Here is a 12289-nt window from a genome sequence, read left to right as displayed (position 1 = left end):
GCAGATATACTGGGACTCATGTCAAACAGGTAGGCATTATCACAAAGTACAAAGGAGTATAAAGAGAAGAAAAATCATTCATAACATAAGTAGAAGGGAACAAGTCATTTTAACACATATACGAACAGGACACTCAAATCTTAACCAAACACTATACATTATAGGGAAACATAATACTGGTCTATGTAATGTTTGTTTAACAGAGGAATCAGTGGAACACGTTATGATGGTATGTACAGCATATGAAAGAGAAAGGGATCGACTTAAAGATGAATTACAATCCTTAGGAGTTAAAGAATTTTCATTAAGTAGTATCCTGAATGATGGTCCAAATGCAGGAAAACAAATAAGTGCAGTCATGAGATTTCTTAAGAATTGTGGAATAATGAACAGAATTTAAGATTTAGGTGAGTACATTCTCTTCACACTCCATCACAGTAGGTGGCGGTATGCACCTATGAAGTTGGTTCGCAACCCGCCATAAAACCAAAAGAAGAAGAAGAAGAAGCTTCCTGAACGAGGCACAACGTGGTTTTAGGAGCGATAGCACGACACTAGGTCCGAAACGTATAGATATATTTATTTTAGCAATCTTATATTTAATCATGACAGAAGGCAAATCATCAGAGAAGCCGGCGAAAAACCTACTAGCTCTGAATCCAAGGGAGGAAGCAGAGTTTCAGAAGAAGGTTCAGCAAGTAAAGAATCGTCCTAAAACGGTATGACGGCTGACCATGTGGCTGGAGTTCAGCCCAAACATCATTTATCTTCACGTTGAAAAATTATTTAAGTTACATACATTTGACATTTATTTAGTTATCTTTGTTAGACAAAATTATGATATTTGAATAGAAGAAACCTCTTTATTCGACACTAATTTGTTCTACAAAGCTTGCACGTTTTTCAATTTTGTTTGACGTTTTTCTGTTTAACGTTAGTTGACTTGCATATTTTATTATTTTGAGCTGAATATGATATTAATTATATTCCCTCAGGGTCAGTCGCTTTCTCCTGGAGTGCTTTATGTTGGCCATCTGCCTCGAGGATTGTTTGAACCTCAGTTAAAATCTTACTTTAAACAGTTTGGCAAAGTCACACGAATAAGAGTTTCCAGGAGTAAAAAGGTATGACCTTCTTCTAGTATACAATCAGTTGGGTTAGTGCACTGTATTTATAACACAATCGATTCATAAATTATATATTAAAAGTATTAATGAAGTGGCTGAATACAAATCCTAAAGGAATTCTGATGGAATTTCTATAATTTTTTTTAACTAATTTGAAAGTTCTAATAGAAATTCCATAAAGAAACACATAAGATCCTCTTGGATTCAGTTAACTCAATAAGGCCCTATTGATTTTAAAGGGGTCATATGATGCGATTTCAATTTTTCCTTTCTCTTTGGATTGTTACAAGCTCTTGGTGCATAAAGAAGATCTGTAAAGTTGCAAAGACTAAAGTCTCAAATCCAAAGAGATATTCTTTATAAAAGTTAAGAGTCAGCCACGCCTACCTAAAACGGCTCGTTCGATAGCTGGCCAATCAGAGCACACCTTGCTTTTCAGACCGATGAGCTTTGTAAAAATCGATGCGTTTCAGAAAGGCGGGGCATAGAGGAGAAACAATAATGTACAGTATGTGGAAAATAATGTGTTTTTTGAACCTTAAACCGCATAAACACACTTAATTACACCAAATACACAAAATAATGTTCTTTTTAGCAACATCATATGACCCCTTTAAGATGATTCTTAAAGAAAACATGTTTGATCCCATAGGGATGGCTTCCAAATATTTTCAAATAAAAAAAGACTTTAGAATTTGGGATGTTTGCTTGTATGTACATATAATTTATGTTTAACATAACATAATAATGGCACAATCTGAAAATTATCTTTGGCATTTGTTGCTTTGGATAAGATAATTGTGCAGACAGCAATAAGGTACGTTTTGCTTATCGCCAACTCTGTTGTTGTGCAATAAAACCAATGTGCCAACACTGTAAACACACAAGAGTCATACTAGTGGATAATACCTTGCTTTAAAGATTTTAATGCAAGTATTATTAAACTCATCTTTCACAGACTGGAAGGAGCAAAGGCTATGGATTTGTGGAGTTTGAGTGTGATGAGGTGGCTAAGATTGTGGCTGAGACCATGAACAACTATCTTATTGGAGAACGGCTCATAAAGTGTGAGTTGAGTGTAAAAGATTTTGCATGTATATTTTCTTACATAATATGTTGTCTAAACATTACTGTGTTTTGTCCTGTATAGGTCATGTGATGCCACCTGAGAAGGTCCATGAAAAGCTATTTGTAGGTTCCAGGTTGGTCTTCAAGAAGCCAACGCAGCCTGCAGTTTCTCGTCATAACAAACAGCATGCGGAAGAAGATCTGAAGAAACTTGGTGCAAAGCTTTTAAGCAGAGAGTCTAAGCTACGCAAGAGACTGGCGGCAAAAGGCATTGACTATGATTTCCCAGGATTTGTAAGTACTATGTTGTTATTTTTAATCAGATCATTTAAAGGAATAGATTATCCAAAAATGAAAATTTGAAAAAAATGTACTCGCCCTTAGGCTATCCAAGATGTAGATGGGTTTGTTTCTTCATCGGAACAGATTTGAAGAAATTTAGCTTTACATCACTTGCTCACCAATGGATCCTCTGCAGAGAATGGCTACCGTCAGAATGAGTCCAAACAGTTGATAAAAACAATAATTCATATGGCTCCAGTCCATCACTTAATCTCAGTGAATTGAAAAGCTGCATGTTTGTGAATCCTCTTTAAGGCGTTTTATCTCATATTTTGACCATCACTTCTGGTCAAACTAATAACCATAATAAGAGTCCATAGTAACACTTCCTCCAGTGAAACCAGGGTGAACAAGTGCTGTAATGCTAAACTTCTCTGAATCTGTTCCAAAGAAGAAACAAAGTCCTATGTAAATATTCAGCTAATATCTATTCTTGGGTGAACTATTCATTTAAAATGCTTTTTGTTGTATTTTAGTTTGACCATGTTGTCTTTTTTTTTTCTTCTTTTTTCAGGCAGCTCAGATTCCTTCCAAGAAAGCCCAGTCTGAAGCCGATGTTTCAGTATGCAGTGAGGTAAGATTAATAGGGGTGTAACGGTTCACGAAATTCACGCTTCGGTTTGATACGACACAGTGGTGTCACGGTTCGGTTCAGTACGTTCGGTACGGGGGTAATTGGTTACGTCGCAATGTTGGAAATATTTCTGTTTTAAACCATGAAGGCAAGCCAATGGATATCACACACAAGCAACGTGCAAACTTTGCGCAGGGGTTATGCCGGTGAACATCTTAATCTCAGTCAATTCACTATGCAGAAAGTGAAAGTAAAAACAAAATGACGGAGTAATGACTGAGCTTTCGTCATCTGACGCCGCATATTCTCTCAGAGACGACGAGAGACGAATCTACTTCAACATATACTGATAACGGTATATAGCTGTTTTTATTTATTCCCTTAATCTAATATTACATAGTGAAAAAAAATAAGAAACCTATTTCGTGTTAAACCGGTTGTTTTTGAAAGTCGGTGCTTGAAATAAATCTTTATTTCATTGATTTTTATTGATGACTGCAGTGTTAATATTTTAATTGTAGGCCTATAAATCATTGTATAATAGACCTGTTTTAAAATACCTTTTTTTAAAACATTTTAATTGAGGAGTAAATATATAGCCTAATCTTTTGTTATCCTCGCAGCACGTCAGTTTTTTGGTAATTATTGCGGGGCAAATTAATTGTAATTTTAATTTAATAGGCCTAATAAAAGTAACTTCTTAATAATAATAATAGGCCTAATAAAAATAAGTATGTAACAGGCCTACATTAATTGGAAAAGCCAAATATCTTAATATTGCCAACGATTGATGTTTTTGACAATATCTCTGGCTATCGTCGATACAAGATCATCAGCTAGGGGAGGTTATCGTGGGGCAGACAGCACGTTGCCTGTTACGTCATTTCGGCTGCCTTGTTGAGCGCAGTGGCACTGAGAACATTATATTTCACACACTTTAAGCCATTTTATTTTCCAAATGTAATGGGATTAGTCCAACAAATCAAATCGTTTGGTTTGTAATGCGCACCGAACCAAAAGCCTTGTACCGAACGGATCAATACGAATGCGTGTATCGTTACACCCCTAAAGATTAAGTATTTCAGTTAATTTTTTATGCATTTTTTCCACTGATTTTGTGGGCATATGCTGGGCACACTGAAAATGACCTCAATTGTAACCATTGACTGAAGTAAGATTACTGTGCCGACAGAAACTGGTACATTTTAAGCTTATTGTCAGTTACTGTGACTGACAATGAAACCCATGTGCCAACATTTACCATAGAAAAGGACTAGGATATGTAATCTTATGCTACTAGTGTTTAAAAGACAATTTATTTGCATTTAGGATGTCACACCAGTGTGCACACCATCAGTTTTGGAGAGGAGGAAGTCGATCAGAGTTGAGGACGATGATGTTGATGACGAAATAGTCATCAAAGCCAAATCCGTTCCAGAAAACAGCGATGATGTGAAAGATAGTGAGGAAGAGTCTGGTGAAGAAGAGGAGGCTGAAGAAGAGCATACAACTTAAAAGAAGAATTTAATGACTAATAAATAGACTTCAAGCCCTGTTTTAGATGGGACACTGGACTCACTGTTTGAGCCATTTGTATGTGATTAGATCAGTCCTCCCCTGTGGCTGGAGAAGAGGATCACAAACATTATCCTGATTATCAGGCATCTGTTTTGATGTGTGTTTTATGCAGATGTACCAATTACCTTTGTGGGGTACAATGTGGTCTCCCAGAGGTTGATAAAATCCGATTGACTGTGTAATACACAAAATATATATTGTGTTCATTTGAAAATTAAATGGTAGGATGGATGTCATTGTATTTCTGATACATTATTTTGGTGTTATGTATTCTGTCCAGTGCTAACTTCAGACATATTGGTAAAACATGTGCTTATCCCACAAAAGGGGATCAAATAAATTTCTTTATTGCTTTTTAAAGCTATTTTGAGTATGCAATTTTTTGTGTAAGTTGTCACTATGACGACTTACATGTAAGTTGAGGGGTGTTATGGAAGAAATGGAGATCAACGGAAATGCATTTATCAGGATAACCACTAGATGGAGCTCGGAGTCGTTTTAAATCGCCGTGAATTTAATATGGCAAGCCACTTTAACATTAAGTTCCTTAAAATGTATTAATATCCGTTTTACTAGCGCATATTTTAATTGCCTGAAGTGAACCAATATAATATATTATTCAGTTTCATTAATTATTTTCTCACTTGTTTAAATATTTGCATTTACTTAAATAGTCTGAAATACTTTTGTATTATTTTGCTACTAGTCACTATTAGGGCTGGGTATCTATTCAGATGTCCCGAATCGATTCGATTTCGATTCGCAAGCTCTCAATTCGATTTGATTCTCGATTTTTTTTTTTATTACATTCAGTTGAATATAGTTTTAATAAAAAATGCTATTGATATTTCTAAAAAAATTAACAGTAAACATCAGTTTACAAATGGTGAATGAATAAAAAGAAATTAAGAACCACATGCCTGTATTTTAAACCTATTCTTTTTTTTGTATAGGGTCCTTTTTTAAACAATACTAGGGCTCTATAAAATGTTCTTAATTTTTCTGGTAATCAGATGAAGGCATAAAACATTAATTTAATTTATCCTAATCAAATGAAAATTAAAACCCTTTTATTTTTTGGCAAACAAAGTGCTGCACAACAGAGATTTACTGTTAAAATTAAAAGTAAAATGTGATTATTCCTTTAAAAATAAAGATTTATTACTATTTATTAGCAGTAGTAGCATTGAGTCTTCAGACTGCTAAATAGGAATATATTCTGACAGTTTAATGTTAAACTAAACTTTTATTTTGACGGGTTGCCGTGAAGAACTTCCAGCTGCTGTGTATGTGATATGACGGTAGTTTTCTCAAATGAAACCGTAAAATGCTAATGAAGTGAGTCTCAGAGCAGCTGGAGATGACATTCGTGTTCATGAATCACGCGTATGGCCATGATAAGCGCTGAATGAATGACAGGCTTTCTGTTGTAACATCGCGCAAGGTAAATAAGGGTGACATCTAGTGGAGAAGACTAATGAGAAGATTCATGTTAATCAGATCTTATTTTAAATGTGTGCTGAAATAAATACTGGAAAAGATCGATTCGTGTCTTTTGAGAATCGATATCGAATCGATGTCATTTAAAAAAATGATTAATCGGAAAATCGATTGTTTTGCCCAGCCCTAGTCACTATCCTAGCTATTCTGTTAGTAATGGCAAATTGAGATTTTTTTTTTCCCTCAAACAGTTGAACTTTTCTTGCTGGTCTATCTATCTAGCTATCGCGGTGTATATATATATATATATATATATAATATATATATACCGCGTGCATAATTATTAGCCATGTTGATATTCTGATTATATTTTTTATATAGTCTCAATCTCACTAGTTTCAATTGCTTTGCCATTTGCTAATCATATGACTGATTTCTGCATAGCTAAAATTATAAGGAAAGAAGATAAAATAAAAAAGTTTACCAGATACAATTTAAATACATATTTGAGTAATTTCTAGTAACGAGTGTCTCTTAGCTAGTTGAAAAAAAAGATGCTGTTTGCTATTGGATTACTTGCTAGCAATTAAAATCAAATAATAGATGTTAGTTTTCAGGAATCAATGTTAAAATAGCCTGCCATAAAGGTCATTGTTTTAGCTACACAAGGAAAAATTACCACGTGGCAGCGAGACAGAAGGACACCAGAGGATTTCTAATATGCGGGTGTAAACAACATATCTGTAGGCTAGTGTGTGGAAAAACATTAAAAATATAAGAGCAAATATTGGTAATTACAAAGGTAAATGTGTTTATAGATGGAGAAATGACTCGCATATTGTACATACATAATAAAGGGGTACAAGCTAGCCGTTATGGCTAGCAGTCATAATGACATAAAATGAAACGTTTGTATCAAATCTGTAAGCGGATTTTACATTAATTCAGTAATAGAGCAGAGGTATTTAGCGCAGGCGCATTCCAGCTCCATCATTGTGTCTACAGGAGCAGCACTAGAGAGACAAACCTCGTTTACCTTTAATAACCCAACCCGTGTCATTTCACACAGAAACCACCGCTAGATTCGGCAGAGTGAGTATATAACCTATTATTTCAACCAAGCTTGTCGTTTACATGTACCGGTTTGATGTAAATCGCCGGAGTTTTGACAGTTTATTCGGTCGGCTAGTGAGAGCTAGCATAACCGGCTAGATGTTTAATGAAAAATAAACAAATTCATCAAGATATGACATGAAAACAGTTGGTAATTACGTACTGATAAGGATTTCAACATAAGGGGCTTGATATTTGAATTGCTAATGTATATAAAAGACAATACGGTCTTTTAAAGCCTCCGGAGTAAAGCATCTCATTTAGGGTGAATGACAGATACTACGTGAGCGTCAATGTAAGTTAAATATATTTACAATGATGCTCATATAGGACCTGTCATTCACTTGAAATGACATTCTGTTTGAGTCTACTTGTTTTGCTATTTTTTTTTCTTTATGTAGTACATCAGTTCTGTAGTATATACACGGTGATTTTGCTTTGAATTATAATCAGATGTCCACCCAGTTCTGGTGAGTATTTAGGTTACTGCATGATCGTTTTAGCTTGTGTACAGCAGGGTTAGTTTCTTTGCTAATTGTCCAGTTTTAAAATCGATTGATATGTTACTTTTTAAACACTAAAGAGATGAATTAAGCTGTAATTGGAGGCCTGTGATGTGTGGTTTGGGGGAGGCACAGGTAAATAATGCTTGCCATCATTGAATTATCATGTGTAGTGTGTGTGTGTGTTTTACATTAAGGTGACATCACAGTTCATAAATGATGAACTACTGTGATTCTGATCTATGGAGAATTAGGAGACTAGGCAAGGTCTCCTCCCACCATTGTGTAGCTTAGATACATGAAGTACAGGCACAGATTTGTAATGCAAAAACAAAACCGCTTGTGACAGTGAAGAGAGAAAACACAAATACAGTGTGGACCAAATGTCTGAGATCACCAGTGAATCTTTCTTCTATTTTGCATTTTTCTCAATTTTATCATATTATCTGCATAATAATTTGCATGGAAAAAGTTGAATTTAAAAATGAGATTTATTTAGATTTGTTTAAATTTGTTTATATTTGTTTAGATGAGCTGCATGAACTAGTTTGTGCAAAACCTAATGATCCATTTTATTTGACAGTGTTATAAAGAGCATCTTGTGTGCAGAATCTTAAATATCTCTTATTTATTTTACTTTGAAACTGTTCTTTCTATTTAAAAATGTATTTATTATTAGTATTATTGTATTTATTTTACATTAGTTTGGGATCCAGAAACTGATATTTTAAGTCTCAGACTTTCATTTTGTACTCCACTGTACACACACACACACACACACACACACACACACACACATTAACTACCTCAGTGACCAGTACATTCATCATTTTCAATGTTCTGCTTTGATCAATGGACAGTGTATCTTTTGCTCATTTCATGAAGTCTTTCAGAAAAATTGGGAGTCCGGGCATCAGGTAATCTGTTTATCAGAGTAATACACTTTGGGGTGACCAACTGTGATTGCAGCCAGATTATTCCCATGATGCCTTAGCAGATTTTTGTCTCAATGCAGTTGGGAGGCAAGTAGCCTAGTGATGGCATTACTGCTGTGTAACACAGTCAGGACTTTATCTAGTAGTTTAGTAGCTGTATGGACTGCTGTTGTGGTGCTTTTATGGTGTTTTTTCCTTTTTGTTAAACATCAAACTGGTTAAAAATGACATAGAGATTAGTTAATTTCATTTTAGGGTGAACTACCCCTTTAATATGAGTGGAATTTCTCTCTTGCTGTATCCCACAAAGCTGTGCAGCTGATGTGTGGTCAGCAAATAACTAGTTAAGAGAATGCAAGCCGGACTTTGAGTTATGTCACCATCAAAGGGCTTTTCTGCTTTTCTCGTAAGTGGCTGCTGATCTGAGCTGACAAAAATGCAGGTCCAGCCGCACTGGCATTTGATATCCAGAGGTGGTGCTCGGCTAACAGTTCTCTTTTCTCATCCTGAGCAGGGAGGACCTCTGAATTATGAAGCAATGCTCCGCTGGACCCTCTCTCTCCTGCTCTAGTTACAACAACTCCTGCCGCTTCACCGCAACCAAAAGCGCTTCTGCCGCTGCTAGTGGTTTGGCTGCCTCCTAAAGGGACAAAAAGGAGAATTCGCAGTCCTCATCAGCTGTTGTCTAGTCACATATGGTGCATTGTTTGCATTCCCGAGTCGACATCCCTACTTCTCAGCTTCTTGCCAGCCTGTGGCACTCATAGTGTTCATCAACACAGGATATTAATAAGCGTGTGCTCTTGTTTTGCCTGGATTGTACACGCTAAAGGCCTATTTTTTTATTTCGTTTTTCCTCTCCACTGCCATACGGGTGGTGGCAGGACATCATAGGCCATGGAGCCCAATATAGAGTACTGTCTGACCCAGGTTCTACAGAAGGATGTGGCCCGCAGGTTGCAGATGGGTCCGGAGCTCATCGACTACATCACAGATGCTGACAAATGTCACGACCTGGAGAGTGACCAGACTGCACTGGATAAAATGGTGGACGGTATCGCCACCTCTTGGGTTAACTCCAGCAACTTCAAGGTAAGAGGCTTTTTTATAACATTTAGATGCTTAACCATAATTTTCTGCAGGTTTGAGTGGCAGTAAAGGGTGCAGGGTGGTGTTTCAATTGGATTGGGTATTATGGGTTATAAAGCAAGGGCCTTTCTTTTGGAATTCTCCTTCAGGCAGTTGTCTGGCATAGAATTGAGGGCCTGAATCGTTCCCTTGAGCGAAACAGAACAGGCTTTTGAGGTCACTGGAACATTTACAGCCCTTCACGTTGACATATTTCAAGATCAGACACAATGAGAGGCTTCACTTTGTGTCCACGTCTTTAAATGAAGATTAAAGCATTCATTCACCCAGAAATGGAAATCTGGTCATCATTTGTTCACCCTCATGTTGTTCCAAACCTGTATGACTTATTTCTGTTGAACACACAAAATTATAGTTTAGTTAAATGTCTGTGCATTTGTTTTCTGTGTAGTTACATCTAATGCAAAAAGGTTTTCATAGTTCCTCATGGAAGAAAGTACGTCCTTTTGGATTGAAGTGAAGATCAGAAATAACGTATTTATTTATTTGCTGACCTGGGCCTTTTAAAGGCACAATATGTAAGATTTTTTTTTTTTATTAAAATATCCAAAAACCACTAGAACAGTGTTATATATTTTGCTGACTTGTGTACTTACATTATCCCAAATGTTTCGAAGAATGTTTAAATAAGAGAAATAAGCAATTTTAACTAGTGACACGGAGCGTGTCTATTGTGTTATTGTGTCTCCTGCCAATGACGTCATAACCCCTCGATTTCCGGTTTTGTTTTGTAGAAAACATGGAAACACCAAAGACGCTTTAATATGTTGTGCGTTTTAATAGACCGGTGACGACCGCACAGAGTAGCATTATAACAGAACTTTCAAATGTATCTAGTATGATAAAACAGCGATGCTTTACCCCACATACGCACGACCGGAAGGAGCGGAAGCAGTTGACTGTGGCATAATAAAAGCTCCGCTGCTTTCGAGCCGTGTGTCACGCTCGTTCAGCAGCCTCGTTTCGCTTCGACGACTTTCAGCCTCACCCTGCTTCATTCTACTACGTTAATAAATCATTAGCTCATCCATGAACATGATTTCTGCCCGAGTCCCGTCGGATTGCATCGGCTGTGGGGATGAAAACCACAACTCCCATGATTCCACACTCAGTCATGTCATCTTACTATGCCTTTGTCTATTTGTTTATTTTGAATACTCGCCCTCTAGCGGCGAAAATTACATATTGTGCCTTTAAAGGTGTAGATGATAGGCTAATTGTTGGTATTAATTTTTGCTCTGGTCTTGTGCTCAAAGAATTCAGACCAAGATTAAATTACATGACTAACCATAATCTTATTATTATTTTTATACATGATTATTTATGCAATAGGCGTCTTATATTGAATGCTGTCTACAGTAGACATTTAAGAAGGCTGTAGGGTGAAATAAGATGGCTTATACTCAATTACTGGTTTCATGTCCTAGAATATCAAACGCTAACACTGGCAATTAATGGAGATAAAGTGTTTAATGGGAATCATGCCAAAACCCTCTTAAGAGGCATCCATGTGAGATTTGTATTTCAAATATTTCTCCTTGACCTTATAGCATTGCAGTGCTGAGTCAGAGCCGCCCGACTGTTTGTTTTTGTTTTTTTCTGCGTAGGTTGTGTTGATTGTGGTATATTATTTTGACAGTGTTCAGAGCCTGTTTATCTTTGATGTCACTTCCTTGAGCATCTTGTAAACATAGAGTAGCAGTAATGTCAAGCGATTGGCGTCATGAAGCTTAGCTCTGCTGTGTTTTGTATATATTTTAATGCTGTGACATCATGAATGTAGTGTGAATTCTTCTTGTGAGAAGCCTAATGCTGAAGGTCGCAGGTCAGCTCAAGGTTTTGCAGTCACATGATTTGAACGTTAGATTGAACGACACTAGAATCACATTTTTCATGAACGACCTCATTTGAACCAATCTGAAGAATGATTCTTTCATAAAGTCTCATGTTTCAGCCAGTTGCTGTGTGATTCCATGAATGGATAATATTTCATTACAGCCATTAAGACTGGGTGATATCTGAAATGTTGTCTTTGTTTATCAGGCTTTTGATGTAATTCAATATTTATCTACTGATATAATTTAATATTTGTGTATTTTCTTAATTATTTTTCCCACTCCTTCATTTCAACCAAACAGACACTATAAGTAGATTGAAATGATTCAAAGTACATTCAAAGAAAATTAAAATGAAGTAAAAAAAAACAAACAAATTAAACCCCAGTTAAAAATAATCAAGGCATGTTTAACACTAAAAAGATTAACAGATTTGATTTGTGGTTTATTCTTGATATTATATTATATACCGAAACTTTGATTTTGCATATATATGTAACAAAAATGTTTAAAAACCAAACACACTTTTGTTTTTGAGTGGTGATGCAAATGAATTGAATCAGTTTTGAATTGATTCATTGTAGCTGTTTGTGCTAGGGCTGCAAAGCGATTAATCACATTGAAA

The 12289-nt window shown here is 36.1% G+C and overlaps 2 protein-coding genes across 11 annotated transcripts in view; both read left to right on the top strand.

Annotated features, from left to right (window-relative positions):
* Positions 1-459: 459 nt before the first annotated feature.
* On the top strand, positions 460-5054 carry nifk (nucleolar protein interacting with the FHA domain of MKI67). The gene is made up of 6 exons (XM_016450012.1): positions 460-719; positions 996-1124; positions 2086-2194; positions 2278-2489; positions 3052-3111; positions 4441-5054. Exons 1-6 carry the CDS (start codon positions 606-608, stop codon positions 4624-4626), a joined length of 810 nt encoding a protein of 269 aa, XP_016305498.1. The 5' UTR covers positions 460-605; the 3' UTR covers positions 4627-5054.
* A 2017-nt stretch (positions 5055-7071) lies between these two features.
* The window catches only part of LOC107660633 (CLIP-associating protein 1-like), an 87146-nt gene continuing 81928 nt past the window's right edge, over positions 7072-12289 (top strand). For all 10 annotated transcript variants that reach the window (XM_016450010.1, XM_016450002.1, XM_016450004.1 and 7 more), the window contains exons 1-2: positions 7072-7221; positions 9195-9772. In XM_016450010.1, the coding sequence (XP_016305496.1) occupies positions 9578-9772 (195 nt within the window). In that variant the 5' untranslated portion in view covers positions 7072-7221; positions 9195-9577. The remainder of the gene's footprint in view (positions 7222-9194; positions 9773-12289) is intronic.

Source organism: Sinocyclocheilus anshuiensis, unplaced genomic scaffold (assembly GCF_001515605.1).
Source record: "Sinocyclocheilus anshuiensis isolate Anshui unplaced genomic scaffold, SAMN03320099.WGS_v1.1 scaffold627, whole genome shotgun sequence".
NCBI classification, from domain to species: Eukaryota; Metazoa; Chordata; class Actinopteri; order Cypriniformes; family Cyprinidae; genus Sinocyclocheilus; species Sinocyclocheilus anshuiensis.
This window is presented reverse-complemented; position numbering and strand designations above follow the sequence as displayed.